The 16,888-nt window shown below is 37.3% G+C and overlaps 1 protein-coding gene across 4 annotated transcripts in view; it reads left to right on the top strand.

The window, feature by feature from the left end:
* The window catches only part of LOC107736580 (mitogen-activated protein kinase kinase kinase kinase 5-like), a 29,686-nt gene extending 13,109 nt beyond the window's left edge, over nucleotides 1-16,577 (top strand). For 3 of the 4 annotated variants that reach the window (XM_016547964.1, XM_016547971.1, XM_016547978.1), the window contains exons 4-33: nucleotides 2,096-2,186; nucleotides 2,314-2,378; nucleotides 2,473-2,528; nucleotides 2,649-2,696; nucleotides 2,804-2,846; nucleotides 2,930-3,002; nucleotides 4,713-4,844; nucleotides 5,080-5,142; nucleotides 5,292-5,373; nucleotides 6,030-6,149; nucleotides 6,401-6,479; nucleotides 7,735-7,793; nucleotides 8,020-8,087; nucleotides 8,849-8,893; nucleotides 9,101-9,143; nucleotides 9,226-9,442; nucleotides 9,902-9,987; nucleotides 10,080-10,121; nucleotides 10,275-10,359; nucleotides 10,845-10,924; nucleotides 11,019-11,079; nucleotides 11,505-11,622; nucleotides 12,428-12,486; nucleotides 12,570-12,673; nucleotides 12,797-12,974; nucleotides 13,123-13,191; nucleotides 13,301-13,393; nucleotides 13,503-13,573; nucleotides 14,890-14,945; nucleotides 15,649-16,577. In XM_016547964.1, coding sequence (XP_016403450.1) covers nucleotides 2,096-2,186; nucleotides 2,314-2,378; nucleotides 2,473-2,528; nucleotides 2,649-2,696; nucleotides 2,804-2,846; nucleotides 2,930-3,002; nucleotides 4,713-4,844; nucleotides 5,080-5,142; nucleotides 5,292-5,373; nucleotides 6,030-6,149; nucleotides 6,401-6,479; nucleotides 7,735-7,793; nucleotides 8,020-8,087; nucleotides 8,849-8,893; nucleotides 9,101-9,143; nucleotides 9,226-9,442; nucleotides 9,902-9,987; nucleotides 10,080-10,121; nucleotides 10,275-10,359; nucleotides 10,845-10,924; nucleotides 11,019-11,079; nucleotides 11,505-11,622; nucleotides 12,428-12,486; nucleotides 12,570-12,673; nucleotides 12,797-12,974; nucleotides 13,123-13,191; nucleotides 13,301-13,393; nucleotides 13,503-13,573; nucleotides 14,890-14,945; nucleotides 15,649-15,736 — 2,474 coding nt within the window. In that variant the 3' untranslated portion in view covers nucleotides 15,737-16,577. The remainder of the gene's footprint in view (nucleotides 1-2,095; nucleotides 2,187-2,313; nucleotides 2,379-2,472; nucleotides 2,529-2,648; nucleotides 2,697-2,803; nucleotides 2,847-2,929; nucleotides 3,003-4,712; nucleotides 4,845-5,079; nucleotides 5,143-5,291; nucleotides 5,374-6,029; nucleotides 6,150-6,400; nucleotides 6,480-7,734; nucleotides 7,794-8,019; nucleotides 8,088-8,848; nucleotides 8,894-9,100; nucleotides 9,144-9,225; nucleotides 9,443-9,901; nucleotides 9,988-10,079; nucleotides 10,122-10,274; nucleotides 10,360-10,844; nucleotides 10,925-11,018; nucleotides 11,080-11,504; nucleotides 11,623-12,427; nucleotides 12,487-12,569; nucleotides 12,674-12,796; nucleotides 12,975-13,122; nucleotides 13,192-13,300; nucleotides 13,394-13,502; nucleotides 13,574-14,889; nucleotides 14,946-15,648) is intronic. The other variant, XM_016547983.1, reaches the window with a different exon arrangement.
* Nucleotides 16,578-16,888: the final 311 nt, after the last annotated feature.

Genomic DNA, 16,888 nt, shown 5'->3' with positions numbered 1-16,888 from the left:
AAACTAGTCAAGTCATGTGGTGATTTTTTTTTTTTCCATATCGCAATATATATCGCAGAAAAATTAAATATCGCAATGTGAGTTTTTTCCAATATCGTGCAGCCCTAGATGGTATTAGCTTCTGTCTAATATCAGATAACATTTTGTTGACAGAACAGAGAGATCTAATCAGTGACATTATAGTTGCATATGAATGTCTCAAGATAAGTGAGGCTTTTTCACGCAAGTTGTTTATCTAGTTTTAAGTTTGCACCCAAATGTTTTGAATTTTGAATTTACCTAATTCCTTCCTAATACATTTCTTCTCGCTTTGTCAGCTTTGGTGTAAAAGACCATTAAAAAACTATTTCATGACAAACAAATGGAATTGTCTCCCTTGAATACAAACCACACATATTATGCTGTAATTATAGTGTAAGATACTTTACTGTTTAAAATTTTGGTGCCATTTTTTTTTTACTTTATTTTATTTAATAAGTTACATTTTTAAATATGTTTAGATAGAAAACTGTTATTTTAAGTTGTAGTAATATTTTACAATATTACTGTAATACTTTTTATTGTATTTTTACTGTATGGTTTAAAATCACTTGCATGTTTAAATTGGCAAGACTTAAAAACGCGCAAGTGATTAATTCCATCAACTATCCTGAGCTTCTTTGATGTGTTTTGGGGAATTTTCCACATTAAAAGCACGGAACCTGCGGGAATGAGTACAATTATGTGCAATACCCACAATCCTGCGTCAAACAGTAGTGTATTTTAAAGAATGTCAGTGGGATCCTAGCTATGGCTAGCTTGATTTATTATAATTGACACTACTAAATACTAACAGCTTGTTTTCTGAGAAGTGCATCAAGCTCAGAGGAAGCTGCCTGAGTTCAGCTTTTAGCAGACAAACCCTCAGGCCCTGCTGCTGTTTTTGACACACAGACTCACATTATCTTACAGACACACACACTCTTGGGCATGGCCTGTTTGTCTTGAGTGGAGAGGAAGTGGTCAGAGCTGGTAGGCTTGACTTCATAGCTGTGCTGATTCTTGTTTGTCACACACACACACATACACTGTGATGCTACAGATGTCCCAGGGATGAGGTGTTAACATGCAAAAGTGTGACTGATTGTTCCTTCCCGTCATTACTGTTCGGACTGCAATGATATTTTTTCTGTATCTCAGCATGGAGTCGGTGTGAAGCAAGAGGTGGTTGTGTTTTGTGTGTGAGTTTCTAAGTTAAAGGTCTGCAGCAGAATAGAGAAGTGGCTACAGCCGGTTAACATCTATTACAGGGTTGAGGTTATACAACATATCGAAAGGCTGTTTTAAGAAACTGTCACTACCTCTGTCATTGTACTAAAAAGCAGTTTTTACAATGTAATGATCTTACTTTAAAATCTAGTAATTCATATTTCACCTTAAGGGAGGACACATTTCTCCATCGTATTTATATTTTCTTTTCTTTATCTATAATGTGTGAGTTTCATGAGTGATGAGATTTTCAGCTGTCGTGAACCGATCAAGAGATTCTCTGAGCATCAGGATGACCAATTCTTATATATAGGAAACAGCACCACCTGCAGGAAACAATGCAGTATTTACTGTACTACAACCATTAAAGTCATAAATAGATCATGTGCTTGGGCAAAGATGCCTGTTCTTTGAGTCACACGGTGAATGAAAGCTGTTTAAAACATGAAGATGTGTGAGTCACTCCTTTAACGAAGCAGGTTGTGGAGTTTGAGGTGTGAAATTTTGGATTATAGCATTTTTATTCTTTTTTTTTATGGGCCAAAAGACACATCATGATACATTTAAGTATTTGACTTAAGATTTTAGATTACAGTGCATGTGGATGCATATGGATCGTCTATATTTTAGATGCTGTTGGTCTCTTAGTTTTTATTAAAAATTTTAAAATCACATAAAAGTTCACTTAAGTGGTCTTGTAGTGAATGAAGTAAGAAGTAAACTTGGAGAAGTAAATGAAAACTGACACGAGTTCTGATATGCTGTCTATATCTGATTCAAGCACTCCATCTTTCTTTTCACCGTTTAATTTATACAGCTCTCATATATTGATTCCTCTCTCTTTTAGGTGATGATTTCTCAATCATCCAGCAGGAGATTTTTATGGTGAAGGAATGCACCCATCACAACATTGTGGCTTATTTTGGCAGCTACCTCTGGTAACAAATAACTGGATTTTTCTATAAATTAAGTATTTTAGATGACTAAATTTTATTGAGATTATAAAACACAAGATTTCAGATATTTAAAAGATTAAATATTTATTTAAATGCCCCACACATCTAGCCGTGAGAAGTTGTGGATTTGTATGGAATACTGCAGTGGAGGATCCTTACAAGACATTTATCATGGTAAATTGGTTGTGTGTGTTGAAAATATACACCCTCCATTTTTTTTATCCTGTATGACACTGCTAAATATGTGTGTGTCTGTGTACATGTGCAGTTACAGGTCCACTCTCTGAACTTCAGATCTCATATGTGTGCAGAGAGACATTACAGGTAAGGTCCTTCAAACATGGTTCACATCCTTCACATGGTCTAATGCTGTAGAGACTTTATGTAATATTATATTAAACCTTTAAACACCTTGAGATGATATGTGTGTGTGTGTGTGTTTAGGGTCTGGCTTATCTGCACTCCAAAGGGAAGATGCACAGAGACATCAAGGTAATACAGCTTTATAATCATTTTATGTATTCATTATATTGGTGTTCTACCTGTTTCAAACTATCTTTCTCCTGCTAGTTAATAACTCTCAACTCATTGTGCAATAGGGGGCGAATATTCTGCTCACTGACAATGGAGATGTCAAATTAGGTGAGATGGTCACGCAATAATTGCAGGGTGTGTGCTTGTGTGCCATTGAATTTGAATGTTTAAAAAATCTTCCTGTTTTACAGCCGACTTTGGAGTCGCTGCTAAAATAACGGCCACCATGGCAAAAAGGAAATCCTTCATTGGGACGCCCTACTGGTAAGACCTGTTCTGTGATGAAGAAGCAGTTATATTTAAATATGCTTGGTATACATGTTCTTTTCAGCTCTCTGTACATTTGAAAAGTCCGGAAAAGGTATTACAACATGGGGGGAAAAATGGAATAACATTGTAAAAAAAAGTTTAAGACTCTGTGAACGTGCGTAGAATCTCATAATCCACATTATAAAATAGAAGTCTACCGTAAGAACAGCAGAGGTGCCGTTCACAGTGAAATGACCAAACGCTGAAAGACGTTTCATTGTTCCAAAATAACAATGAAACATGGCAATAAGTGCCTTATTCAGAGTGAATGGCTCCTTCAGGATTTCTGTGAACTATAACCTACTGTTGTGCCAAACACAGTCGGCTAGACGAGGGTAGACACGCAAAGTGCATGTGAAGTTCAGCTCACGAGACAAGAATGCAGCTCTACAACCTTCAATAAACAGGAGAATTTAATAGCATTTTGTGACTTAATCAGACTTTGTGTGTATTTCTGTTCATGATGAGCTTTGATAACTGAGCACACGGGCAGAACCAGCCGCTTCACCATTAGACACACACTCTTGGGCATGGCCTGTTTGTCTTGAGTGGAGAGGAAGTGGTCAGAGCTGGTAGGCTTGACTTCATAGCTGTGCTGATTCTTGTTTGTCACACACACACACATACACTGTGATGCTACAGATGTCCCAGGGATGAGGTGTTAACATGCAAAAGTGTGACTGATTGTTCCTTCCCGTCATTACTGTTCGGACTGCAATGATATTTTTTCTGTATCTCAGCATGGAGTCGGTGTGAAGCAAGAGGTGGTTGTGTTTTGTGTGTGAGTTTCTAAGTTAAAGGTCTGCAGCAGAATAGAGAAGTGGCTACAGCCGGTTAACATCTATTACAGGGTTGAGGTTATACAACATATCGAAAGGCTGTTTTAAGAAACTGTCACTACCTCTGTCATTGTACTAAAAAGCAGTTTTTACAATGTAATGATCTTACTTTAAAATCTAGTAATTCATATTTCACCTTAAGGGAGGACACATTTCTCCATCGTATTTATATTTTCTTTTCTTTATCTATAATGTGTGAGTTTCATGAGTGATGAGATTTTCAGCTGTCGATTATGTTAGAAACAGTTTCCCCTCACTCATTAAAAGTCTGTAAAAGTCAAGCAAATGATCAGACCTTAAGTTGTTTTTGAAAGAAGCCTCTTAGGCTCACCAAGGCTGCATTTATTGGATTGAAACTTCAGTTAAAAATAGAAATATTATTGCAATTAAAATACCTGTTTTCTATTTTAATGTATTTTAAAATGTAATTTATTCCTGTGATGATAAAGCTGAATTTTCAGCAGCTATTACTTTGGTGTCACATGATCATTCTAAGATGCTGATTAGGTGCTCAAGAAACATTTCTGATTATTATAATGTTGTTGAACGCCACGCACAAATGACGACGCTGTCGATCGGCTTACGTCACTTCTTAGTACACACTCTCGGTGCGAAATGCAACCCTTTAAATGGTACTGGGAAATAGTTTGCGCAAAATCGTCCCAGTACTTTAGTACTGTACATTTAGTTCTGGAACTAAAGCGGTGCGAAAGGCCCTATTGTAACCTGTCCTTGCTGAATAAAGGCACTCATTTGTTTTAAAAAGAAAAAACTTTTAAACAATAGTGATTTTAATGTCTCGTCTGCTCTGTGTTTGTGTTTATAGGATGGCTCCAGAGGTGGCGGCAGTGGAGAAGAATGGGGGTTATAATCATCTGTGTGATATCTGGGCTGTTGGAATCACATCTATAGAACTGGCAGAACTACAGCCTCCCATGTTTGACCTTCATCCCATGAGGTATACACACACACACACACACGCACACACACACACTTGTTGCCAATGAGCAGACATGTTTTTAACCAAGGCATTTGCTCCAGGCCCAAAGTTATTGTGAATCTTAACTTAATTATGTGCAAAAATGTTTGAAGCCAAGATAATTAATTAGACTACAACCAAATATCCACATATTTACTCAGATATTTGTATCTTTGTGTTCCCCTTCTTTCTTACTTTTTGTGTGTATGTGCAGGGCTTTATTTCTGATGTCTAAAAGCAACTTCCAGCCACCCAAGCTAAAGGACAAGACCAAATGGTGAGTCTCTCTGGCCTGTTTGTATGTATATGTTTGTATATTTGAGTTATAGAGAAATATACAGCGTGTTCTGAATGAGTGTTTTACAAATAAAATCTTCAATCCCTGTCTCTGTCCCTTTCTGTCTTAACTGTCTTGCTTTTCCGCAGGTCTACATCCTTCCATAATTTTGTTAAAATTTCCCTCACAAAAAACCCTAAGAAGAGACCAACAGCTGAGAAGCTGCTCTCGGTAAAAATTTCCTCTCAAATCAATCTCCATTTTTATCTGTTTATGATTCCACACAGTACAGTTCTTTAACCCTTAGTGGAAGTTTATGTGTGCATGCAATGAAACAAACTCATGTAACTCACGAGAATTGTGCACTTGAACTCAATACTGTATCTTGAAAGAAGTCTCTTATGCTTACCAGAGCTGCATTTATTTTATTAAAAATAAAGTAAAATCAGTAATGCTTTGAATTATTACAATTTAAAATAACTTTTTTTGTTAATATATTTTAAAATGTAATTTATTCCTGTGATGGCAAAGCTGAATTTTCAGCTGCTATTACTTCAGTCTTCATCGTCACATGAACCTTCAGAAATCATTCTAATATGCTGATTTGGTGCTCAAGAAACATTTCTTTAAAAAAATAAAAGTAAAAAATTCTTACTGACCCCAATGTTTTGAATGGTAGTTTAAATCACAGTATGCTGCTGTAAGAGTATCATAATTGGAAATATATTTGTAAAATGAAAAATGTGTTCAACACACCTGTGTCCATTCAGTCAATATTAACTATTTTCTTGATTACGTTCCTCTATTCTGTTATTTTTGTCTGAATATTACATAGGCCACTTCACAAGCAGCCACTTGCACTACATTGTCTCTGTGTTTGCATGCAGCACTTATTTGTGGCTCAGACAGGTTTGACTCGACGGTTAGCTTTAGAGCTACTTGATAAGATGAACAACCCAGATAATCATCAGTCTCACTTCAGCCAGGGAGATGAAGATGACCTGGAGGTAACCCATGTGACTTTTGTGTACGTGTGTGTGTGTGTGTGTGTGTGTGTGTGTGCGTGCATGCACGAGAGAGATGGCAAGTTATTATGTACGTCTGTGAATGTACTCTGTGTGTTAGTTTGTGAGAGTTTGTGTGTAAATGTCAGAGTTTCAGTGTACGAGTGAGTGCACATGGCTTTAAATGGTAAATGTGTGCAAACGATTGTGTGTGGTATAACACGTTTTTACTATGATTCTTTCTCTGGTCGCAGCCACTTGCTGAGCGCCACACCATCCGCTCGTCCCACAGCAGGAGCTCTCGTGCTGAAAGGACCCAGTCACAGATCAACTGTACGTCAATCACAGGCCTGAGCATGATTATGAGTGTCTCACTGTCTAACCTATCCCCATTGAACCCCAAAACAGTTCCACTGGCTGAAAGAACTTATTTTGTGTGCTCTATTTAGTTCCTGGCTGGAAATCTTATATTTCAATATATATAATACTGATCATCTTTACCATCAAAATATTAAGTATTATCTTTACTAAAAGCTACTCCTTGGAATCCAAAACAGAGTAGCCTGAGGAGTCTGGTGTCTCTGGTTAAAGATCTGTGTAACTGATCTGTTGTATTTGTCAGATGAGAATTTGATAGTTTAAGATATAAGATAGAATACATGCTATTCTATAATTTGTATAGTTGTAGAGTGGGTTTTTGGAAGATTATTACCCTAAAAGTGAGTTAAATATGAAACAACCTCACATTGGGAACATTCAGGGATGTCCTTATTTAGCAAAATGTGTGTGTGTTTTTTTTTTAATTGTAAAAATGCAAAGTTTTCTTTTATGGTTAGGGGCTTGTAGAAGTCTATCATATGTCCTTGTTTAGATAGCTAAGTCAACATGTGTTTGACCTTTATTTATGAACATGATGTACCACCACACTCCAGACCACATTCATGATAAGTGACATCTCTTGGTCTTACTCTGCTCTTGAAGAGTTTTAGCTCTTATTATTAAATCGGTAACACTTTACAATAAGGTTCATTAGTTAATAGTAGTTAACTGTATTAGTTAACATGAACTAAGCATAAACAAGACTTCTACAGCATTTATTGATCTTAGTTAATGTTAGTTCCAACATTTACTAATACATTATTAAAGTCAAAAGTTGTATTTGTTAACATTAGTTAATGCACTGTGAACTAACATGAACAAACAATGAATAACTGTATTTTCATTAACTAACATTAACAAAGATTAATAAATACTGTAACATATGTATGTATTGTTCATTGTTAGTTCATGTTAGTTAATACATTAACTAATGTTAACAAATGACACCTTATTGTAAAGTGTTACTTTTAGTTCAGATAGAAATGCAGTCTTGAGCCCCCTGTGGTGGAGATGTAGTACTACATGTTTGGACTTCAGCTTGAACTTTGTAGCAATTTTTGTACAAACAAAGCATTCCTGTAGTGTTGAACAGAATGCCAAAAATATTAAAATAAGTGCAGATAATTGATGGTGAAATGTTTTTGTCTTGTCAGTGGCATGCTAGGTTAATAAGTGCAGTAATAAGTCTACTTTCGTCTCTGTATTTCAGTTGATAGGATTCAGTTTGAGCCCCCCATGAGGAAGGAGACTGAAGCAAGTGCTGAGATGGTGAGAGAAGCATTGCATAGTCCAGATAGTCAATACATCACTAATATTAAACACACACTACAGAATAAACTTGCAGTTCATTGTTTGATAAGCTTAAAACCAAACATTTTCCATGCAAATATCTGCATGAGTAAATTGTCTGTTTGCCCAGATCAGGTATGCAATGACCCTGACTTGCATGTTTTTAAAAGAGAGTGTGTGTGTATATATGGTTCTTTCTTTGCAGGATGTGACGAAAGACAATGATTTCTCCTCCCCCTGGAGCCCGTTTACAGAGGGCCCCATCATCTCCAGGTAACCATTAAAAGTTTTCTTTGTGACTTTATGAATGATTTAATTCCCACTACTGCCACCCGCATGAAAACACCGCAAGCAGTCATTTCCCTGTTCTGTCTGCAACATTTCTCTGACGTCCCCACAAGTCTACGCACTTCCTTCTTTCTGCAGAATCTCACATGAGATCTGCTTGCATTCCCTCTACTTTGACTGTTCTGTTGTGTTCTTTCTTTTCCCCGTTTTCCTTTACTTTTTCCCTTTTGTGCACTCCTCCACTGAAGGAGTCTTCTGAAGAGCGTTGAGGAGGAGTTGTTTATCCGGTAAAGAATTGGTTTGTGTAGCTGTTATTTAACAGATCCATGGAAACATCAACGTTGTTCTTTCTTTTCCCCGTTTTCCTTTACTTTTTCCCTTTTGTGCACTCCTCCACTGAAGGAGTCTTCTGAAGAGCGTTGAGGAGTTGTTTATCCGGTAAAGAATTGGTTTGTGTAGATGTTGTTTAACAGATCCATGGAAACATCAATGCAGGGTTTAAAATTAACTCTCACCAAGAGCCCAAATAAGAGAAAAAACTGGCTTTTAGTATTAAAGGAAATGAATAAAAATTGATGTGTGGTGTAAATAATTGCATTATAACTGGTAAAATGAAAAATACGATATCACGTTTGGTAAAAAATTTGATATTCATTCCATTATTTAGTTTCTTTTAACTGTGAACTAATAAGCTCATGAATATTGTCTCTTTCTGTCCATTTCTCTCTCTCTCTCTGTCTCTGAAGAGGGCATTTGGCTCCATTAGAAGATGCTTTTGAAGATGTTGATCTGTAAGTGTGGCACTCTTACACATTAAACATTATCTTAAAGACTTTATATTCTTCTTGGGCTTGCTCACTTGGGGTTGTAAGGTATCATATTCTGTAAAATCAGCATTGAAAAATATGTGCTGAGAAAACTGCAAAATTAATCGCAAGCAAAGACCAATTAAGTAATTTGATTCTTTTTCTCTCTCGGTTTCATCTCCCCCCTCTCAGTTCAACTCTTAAACAGGGAAGGCCACCACCACTTCCTCCTAAGGTAACTGTGAGTTTGTGTATAAGTGTACATCTCTATAATACATTTTTTATTGCTGTGTTTTTGAAATTCTTATTCTTATCAGCCTTCTCAGCCTCGGTTGAGCAGTGAATCCGATGAGTTTGCTTTGAGCGACGGCTGTCAGACGGTGCGGAGGCTCCCGGGCTCTGATAACGGGCCTGTACCAGTGGCTCGTAGACAGAGCACACCTGAGAGAGGAAGTAACGCAGATCACTCCCACTCAGACTACCTGTCTGTGAGCATCAGCAGCCCAGGACTGCTCTCACACACCGCAGACCATGGTAAGACACACACACGCTCCTTCTCCAAGTCATGTTTATACACAGCTACTGTTCATGTACCACTCTCATGTAGATGTATTGGAGAGTATTTTGAATAAGTAAATTATACTACTGTTCAAAAGTCTCTCTGATTAAAAATACAATAAAACAGTAATATTGTGAAATATTATTACAATTTAAATAATGTATTATAATATAATATACTTACAATATAATAATTTTTATACATTTTAAAATGTGATTTATTCCTGTGGTGGCAAAGCTTAATTTTCATCAGCATCATTACTCCAGTCTTCAGTGTATATGATCCTTCAGAAATCATTCTAATATGCTGATGTGGTGCAATATTGAACAATGTTTGACCACTGAATTTAGACCAGACTTGATCAGAACGACACATTCCAGAGAGTCATAATAAATGATCACATTTTGTCAAAATTTCTCTCTCACTCGCTGTAGAGGAAGATTCAGACGGAAGTGTAAATGGAGATGTTTCAAAATCACCTCCCGGTCGTCCACAGAGGAAAGAGAGAAAAGATTTTCCTGTAAGTGTGTGTGGGTATGTGTCTTGCTGAGACGAGTGTGACGCAGAAAAAGAACGTTGCTCTCTACTCATTTTTCTGTTCTCTTTTTATAGAAACCTGCTATTAACGGCCTGCCGCCCACTCCCAAAGTCCTGGTGAGTGACATCATCGCACATCATCACTTATGCTGATTAAATGCTAATATCTCCCTATCTCAATATTCAACAGCTATTTGCTCAGTCCTTTATTTTAATTCTGTATTTTATAACTGTCATAAGCTCACATATTACCTCTCTGCGTGTCTGCAGATGGGAGCTTGTTTCTCAAAGGTTTTTGATGGTTGTCCTCTTAAAATTAACTGTGCCACTTCATGGATTCACCCGGATACCAAAGGTAAAGTGCCGATAACCATAAATGTCTGTCTGATATTATATTTGATACTATTTTGTATAAGTAAATAAAAAAAAGTCTGGGGTCAGTTTTTAATGGCTAAGATTTTTATAGTGTTTTTAGTATCTTCTCTGTGTATACTGTAAGTCTCTAATCCTCAACAAGGCTGCATTTATTTGAGTGAAAATTAAGTAAAGCAGTAATATTTTAAAATCTCACAAAAAATGGCTGTTTTGGCAAAGCTGAATTTTCAGCATCATTACCCCAGTCTTCAGAGTCACATGATCCTTCAGAAATCATTCTGAATCATGCTGATTTGCTGCTCATTCTCATATGCCGCTCCTATGCTGATTCTTAATGTAATTAATGTTGAAAGCAGTTTTGCTGCTTAGTAATTTTTTTAAACGTTTTTTTTTTTTTTTGTAAACTGTGGATTCTTTGATATCATCAGCCTGTAAACACTTCTACTTCTGTTTGGATTTTTTTAGACCAGTATCTGATATTTGGCACTGAAGACGGTATCTACACTCTGAACCTGAATGAGCTACATGAAGCCACCATGGAGCAGGTACAGCCTAAACTCTGACCTTTCACCTTTACCCTTGACCTTGAACAGAAAACAGGTCTATGAACGCATAACCTGCTGTTTTGATGTGTTTCAGTTGTTTCCACGGCGATGCACATGGCTGTACATAATCAATAATAATCTGATGTCATTATCAGGTGAGTGATGTGGGAGTGGCTCTTCTGTCTTTCTGTTACTGAGATTCTCTGCAGTACCTACATGATCCCTGTCTGTCTTTCTGTCCGTTTCTTCCTGTGTTCACGGCTGATTTCACTGCTTGCTGGCTCTTCTAATGCCTAAATCACCATAATCAGAAGGTAAAATGTCAAACCTCTGTCCTCTACAGCACACAGCTAATATCACATCATCTTTCTGGCCTCATTCTTAATCTGATTTTGATTCAGCTTGCATAACTACACAGCTCAGCTTTTCTTTGTGCAGGGAGTAATGACTATTCATTTCTGTGGGGCATCATTTTCCATTCTCATCAGCACAAATTATATGAATTGTCATTTGTTGGATTTCCTGTGTGTAGTCATACCCTGTGTAAGGTACGCGTGTGATGTGTGTTATCTCTCATTTAAAGGGAAGACGTTTCAGTTGTATTCCCATAATCTGATTGGGCTGTTTGAACAGCTCAGGAAACCTGGACTGACCACTCAGTTCCACACCCACAGATTCCCTGACAGGATACTGCCCAGGTACACACACACACACACACACAGTTTTTACACATTTCACAGTATATTTGCCATGATTTTATTAGCAACATAAAATTAAGAAACACTTTGAAAATTGTTGTTAGCCATTCCTAAAGAAAGTGTCCTTACACTTGGAGCAAATCGTTTAATAGTATAATAGTTTGGTTGTAATAAATTTTAACGTGCAAAAATTGGTTTATGTGTGTTTTTTATATATGTAAATGTTAAAAATGTCAGAAACATGCCTTGATTATTTTTAATTAGATCTAAAGACACACAAGAAGTAATAACATTCAAAATAAAATTAAAAATCAAGGCACATTTTTAATACTGTGTCTGTATGTATGTGAATGTATAATGTATATATAATTTTAAGATTTTTTTTTTTTTAAGTTAAAAATAATATTTTATCTTTTAACATTATTTTATATAAATCTATTATATACAGTTTAATATTGTTTTATTATACAGTAGATTGTTTATTTAGACATAAATATATATATTTTTAAAGCTATTAGTTATATCACTGACCTGTACTATTATAGTATTTGTTTATATTTTGAAGTAGTTTTTATTTTTATATTTTAAGTTTTAGTTTTAGTAATTGTTTTATAGTTCTATTTTACTTTTGTTTCTGTTTTAGTAATTTTAGAATTCCGACTTAAACTTATTTATTTTTCCATTAACGTATACGTTTTTCATCTAATATTTATATTTTATTTTATTTCAATTTTATTTTATTTTTTCCGAAAATTCTTTTTAATTGTTTTAGTTAACAATGACAACACTGCTGTCTGCTTCACAGGAGATTTGCTCTCACCACCAAGATCCCCGACACAAAGGGATGCCACAAGTGTTGCATCGGTAAAGCTTTTAAACACTTCTGTACAAACACAAACACACACACTCGGATTGAGTTTGATCTGCTCACTTTCTCTCTCTTTCAGTGCGGAATCCATGCACGGGTCACAAGTATCTCTGCGGAGCTTTGCAGTCTGGGATTGTTTTGCTGCAGTGGTACGAACCTATGCAGAGATTCATGCTTATAAAGGTTAGGCATGCAAAAAACAATATTTGCAAACCAGAAGGAAAGTTGAATTAAATCCAGACTGAATAAAACATAATGGCATATTACATTATGAAGCTTTTAAATCTTTATCTCTCTCTCTCACAGCACTTTGATTTCCCATTGCCCAGTCCGCTGCGTGTGTTTGAGATGCTGGTGGTCCCTGAGCAAGAGTATCCTCTGGTGTGTGTGGCGGTCAGTCAGGGCACAGAGCCGGGACAGGTGGTTCGCTTCCAGACCATCAACCTCAATTCCTGCTCGTCCTGGTTCACTGAGATCGGCTCAGGTATGGCGCGCACTCTATCTCTCTCTCTCTCTCACACACACAAACACACACACACTTGATTCTGCTCCTTCATACTGTCCTATACCATGCTTTTCAGTACTGTCAAATGGACCTAAAAGTGTTAGTGTGTATGTTTATCTTGGTGTAGGAGGTAACCAGGTCGATGCGATCCACGTGACGCAGCTAGAGAGAGACACTGTGCTTGTGTGCCTGGACAGTGAGTGAAAGAACATCCAACATACACATTGATAATCATTATTTTACAAACATAAACACAAAAATTATTAAAGATTTCTAATGTTCTCTCTTTTTATGTGTGTGTTTAGAGAACGTAAAAATAGTGAACTTGCAGGGAAAGCTAAAGTCTAATAAGAAACTGGCGTCTGAGCTGAGCTTTGATTTCTGTGTCGACTCTGTAGGTGAGAGATTCACTTCTGCACTCGTACAGCTGTGATCTGCTTTTATTCTGTTGTATAGTGTTTGATGGGTGTGTGTAACCTTATATATATATGTGTGTGTTTGTGTCAGTGTGTCTCCAGGACAGTGTTCTGGCCTTCTGGAAACATGGGATGCAAGGGAAGAGTTTCAAATCAAATGAGGTAAACGCAGATTGTGTCAACATTGCATTATTAGTATATATTTATTTATCTGTTGATGCATTCAAACCTGTGATGCTAGCACAAGCACTCTTTCTGGTGAAACATCTTGTGTGTGCAGAGATGGTATGTATTTGTATTGTGTGTGAGATTTTGTTTCACGTTCCTTGGCTCTGTAGCGTGTAACAATAAAAGGCCACAGGTCTTCTGGAGGTGAAGCACAGTGTTTATGAAATATGATAGTGAGTGTGTGTGTGTGTGTGTGAGACACAGATGACAGGGTGTGATGGATGATGTAAAATTCATGTACAATCAGAAAGCTCCAGCTGGCCAGAGAGTAATGAATTAAATTATTCAGCTGTTTTTCCTCCTCTCTGACTCCAATGAAAAGCAGTCGGCACCTACACCCCTCAAAAGAGTGTGTCAGTGTGTGTGTGTGTGTGTAGGGAGAGCTTTACAGCCTGCCAGGTGGTGCACCTGCATTGCCAACCATTGTATTTTGAGAACATGACCCACGTGCAATATTTTCACCTATTGTTTAAAGTTTTTGGGATGGGAGTAGATAGAGAGAGGTCTGATTAGGAGGTTGTGGTGTTTGACTATCATTATTAAAGGAATGGATCACCCAAAGTTGAAAATTTGCTGAAAATCTACCCCCAGGCCATCCAAGATGTAGATGAGTTTGTTTCTTCATCGGAATAGATCTCGAGAAATGTAGCATTACATCACTTGCTCACCAATGGATCCTCTGCAGTGAATGGGTGCCGTCAGAATGAGAGTCCAAACAGCTAAAAACATCACAATAATCCACACAAATTTTTAACTTCAAACCGCCAAAGTACTGGAGTCCATAGAGTCCCTAATCCATAATAATGCTTCCTCCAATAAAAAAGTCCATCCCCTTTTGTCCTCTCTCATCAAAATCCACTGCAGAGGATCCATTGGTGACCAAGTGATGTAATGCTGAATTTCTCCAAATCTGTTCTGATGAAGAAACTCATCTATGCCTTGGAAGGCCTGAGGGTGAGTAAATCTTCAGCAAATTTTAATTTTCTTTCATTTTCTGGTCTTTCTGACAAAGACCACCTGTGTAAACAAATTAAACCTCACGAATCAACTAGTTGTATAGTTTTGTAGTTACAGCTCCAGCAGCATTATATTTTATTTGTTAATTTTTTTCAAATGTGGGGACAAGTAAGTGTTTTTTTTTTTATATGCATACTTGTACAAAAGGTTCATTAAATAGCTCTCCTGGAACTTTGTTTTCGGCAGGTATACAGTTGTTTATTAAAGTTTTTTTTTTTTCCACTTGTCTGCAGGTGACACAGGAGATTTCGGACCCAAGCAGAGTGTTCAGACTCCTGGGATCAGACAGGTTAGAACCGGATCAAATCATTTCTGTCTCTCTTTCTTTCTTTTGTCTCCTGGAAACATTACTCTCTGCCTCTATGTCTTCCCAGAAACTCTGCATGTAGTCTTTTTACCTTTGCACATGCAGTGGACAGAAATAGAGTCAAGAGGAGGGAAAAAGCCAACAGGGAGAACGTAGTGTCTCTACTGGTTTTGTTTCTATAGTGAGGGAAGCCCTGGGTTAGTTTATGGGGGGGGGGACCTGAGCTTTGTATGACGTACGGGGTTAAATTAGGTCTGTCAATTTAACACCCAAGCTCATTGATGAGGGTTTTGTTCTGCTGTTTCAGACTGTTTCCTGCCAACATTCTGCCAACACAAAAACGTATTTGTGTCACCATACATTGATGCCACATACACAATGGCCCTGCACCACCCCCAAGACCCTCTTTAGGACATTCTGTCTCTCTTTCACTCTCCCTCTGAGATCTCCATATTTTATTTACACTGGCAGTGCCAGGCTTGTGTCTTAGTGCTGTAATTTCATCTGTCGCCTGCTGCTGAGGACACGACCAGCCTCCCGTTTGCACCAACCTCACGCAACCCCTCTATATTTGCATAATCATGGCTTTCTTCCACCCTTTTACACTCATCTCCTCTATATGGTACATGTTGATTCTGATAAGAGTATTTGCGTGTTAATATTTGTGGCCATCTGTGCATTCTAGGGTTGTTGTTTTGGAGAGCCGGCCAACAGATAACCCTACTGCTCTCAGTAACCTCTACATCCTAGCTGGACATGAGAACAGTTATTAGCTCCGCCTCCTTCAGCCGTTCAGGCACGCTACACCCGGAGCCGTTGCAGTACCCATGATGCATTCGTTTCGGAACGGCACCAACGCTGGACAACCACAGCTGAGCTGATGAGCAGACTGTGTTTAGTGCTAAATCTCACTGCAGCCTTATGCCATACGCTGCCCCACCGCCAGAGACTTCTCGCCACTTCAGGCATTCAGAATCAAATATCATGCAGTCCTACAGCAGCCAATCAGATTTTTGCAAATCAAGCAAGCAATCGCCAGAACTGCAAGCAATAGTGCTCTGTGTTAAATACTTGTTTTTTTTTTAAACCCTATTAAATGTAATCATTCTAAACATTAAACCAACATTAGAGCTGTAAAGATAGAACATTGAGCAAAATGCATTGCTGCTCAAAAAGTGCCATATAAGGGAACGGTTTTATTAAACGTAACTAACTTCTGAGGTTTTGTGTTAATATGGATTTAAAATGTCAGGTTTTCATGCCGGCTAAAGGGGAGAGTTTTGGGAGAATGAGTGTTATTTATTCAGCTGAGTCATGTGAGTGAAGCATCTGGCCCTCATGTTACTGAGTGAATATTTTTCTGCTGCAGGTCATTTTCTCCTTGTTTGTTGTAGCTGTTTTATTTTCTCCAGCGGAGTAATATTTTACAATTTCAGTTATCTCTTTTTAAAAGTAACTTTAATTCAATAGTTGCACCATGTAAGCACTTTTGTACATGTTCTTTTTTTGTATTTAAAAATGACTAAACATGGGAGATGTGAGGTTACTATCTCAAGTGTTTCCGTTGCTTTAGTTTTAATGTATGCAGCTTTCGTAATAAAAAGGCAATTGTTAATACTTTGGGATGTTTATGAAAGTTATTTCAGATTTTAAAAAATGCACTAATTATAATGAAAATATCTCAAAACCAACGTATTTGGACATGTATTTTTGTTGTAGTTGTACTAATTAGTACATGTACACTATATACAAGTTTGTAGTGTGCTGTGTGACCAACTAAGGGGCTGGTTTGTTGTTCTTACACCTTATTTAATAAGAAATAACATTCTCTTGCGGATTTATGTGTGAGAAAGAGTGATTAACAGAAAGTCACCTCACGCTCACGCACACTGTTATGTGTGTACAGGTGGAAAAAAAACTGCGTG

This window comes from Sinocyclocheilus rhinocerous, unplaced genomic scaffold (genome assembly GCF_001515625.1).
Source record: "Sinocyclocheilus rhinocerous isolate Xijiao unplaced genomic scaffold, SAMN03320098_v1.1 scaffold1214, whole genome shotgun sequence".
Classification (NCBI taxonomy): domain Eukaryota; kingdom Metazoa; phylum Chordata; class Actinopteri; order Cypriniformes; family Cyprinidae; genus Sinocyclocheilus; species Sinocyclocheilus rhinocerous.
This window is presented reverse-complemented; position numbering and strand designations above follow the sequence as displayed.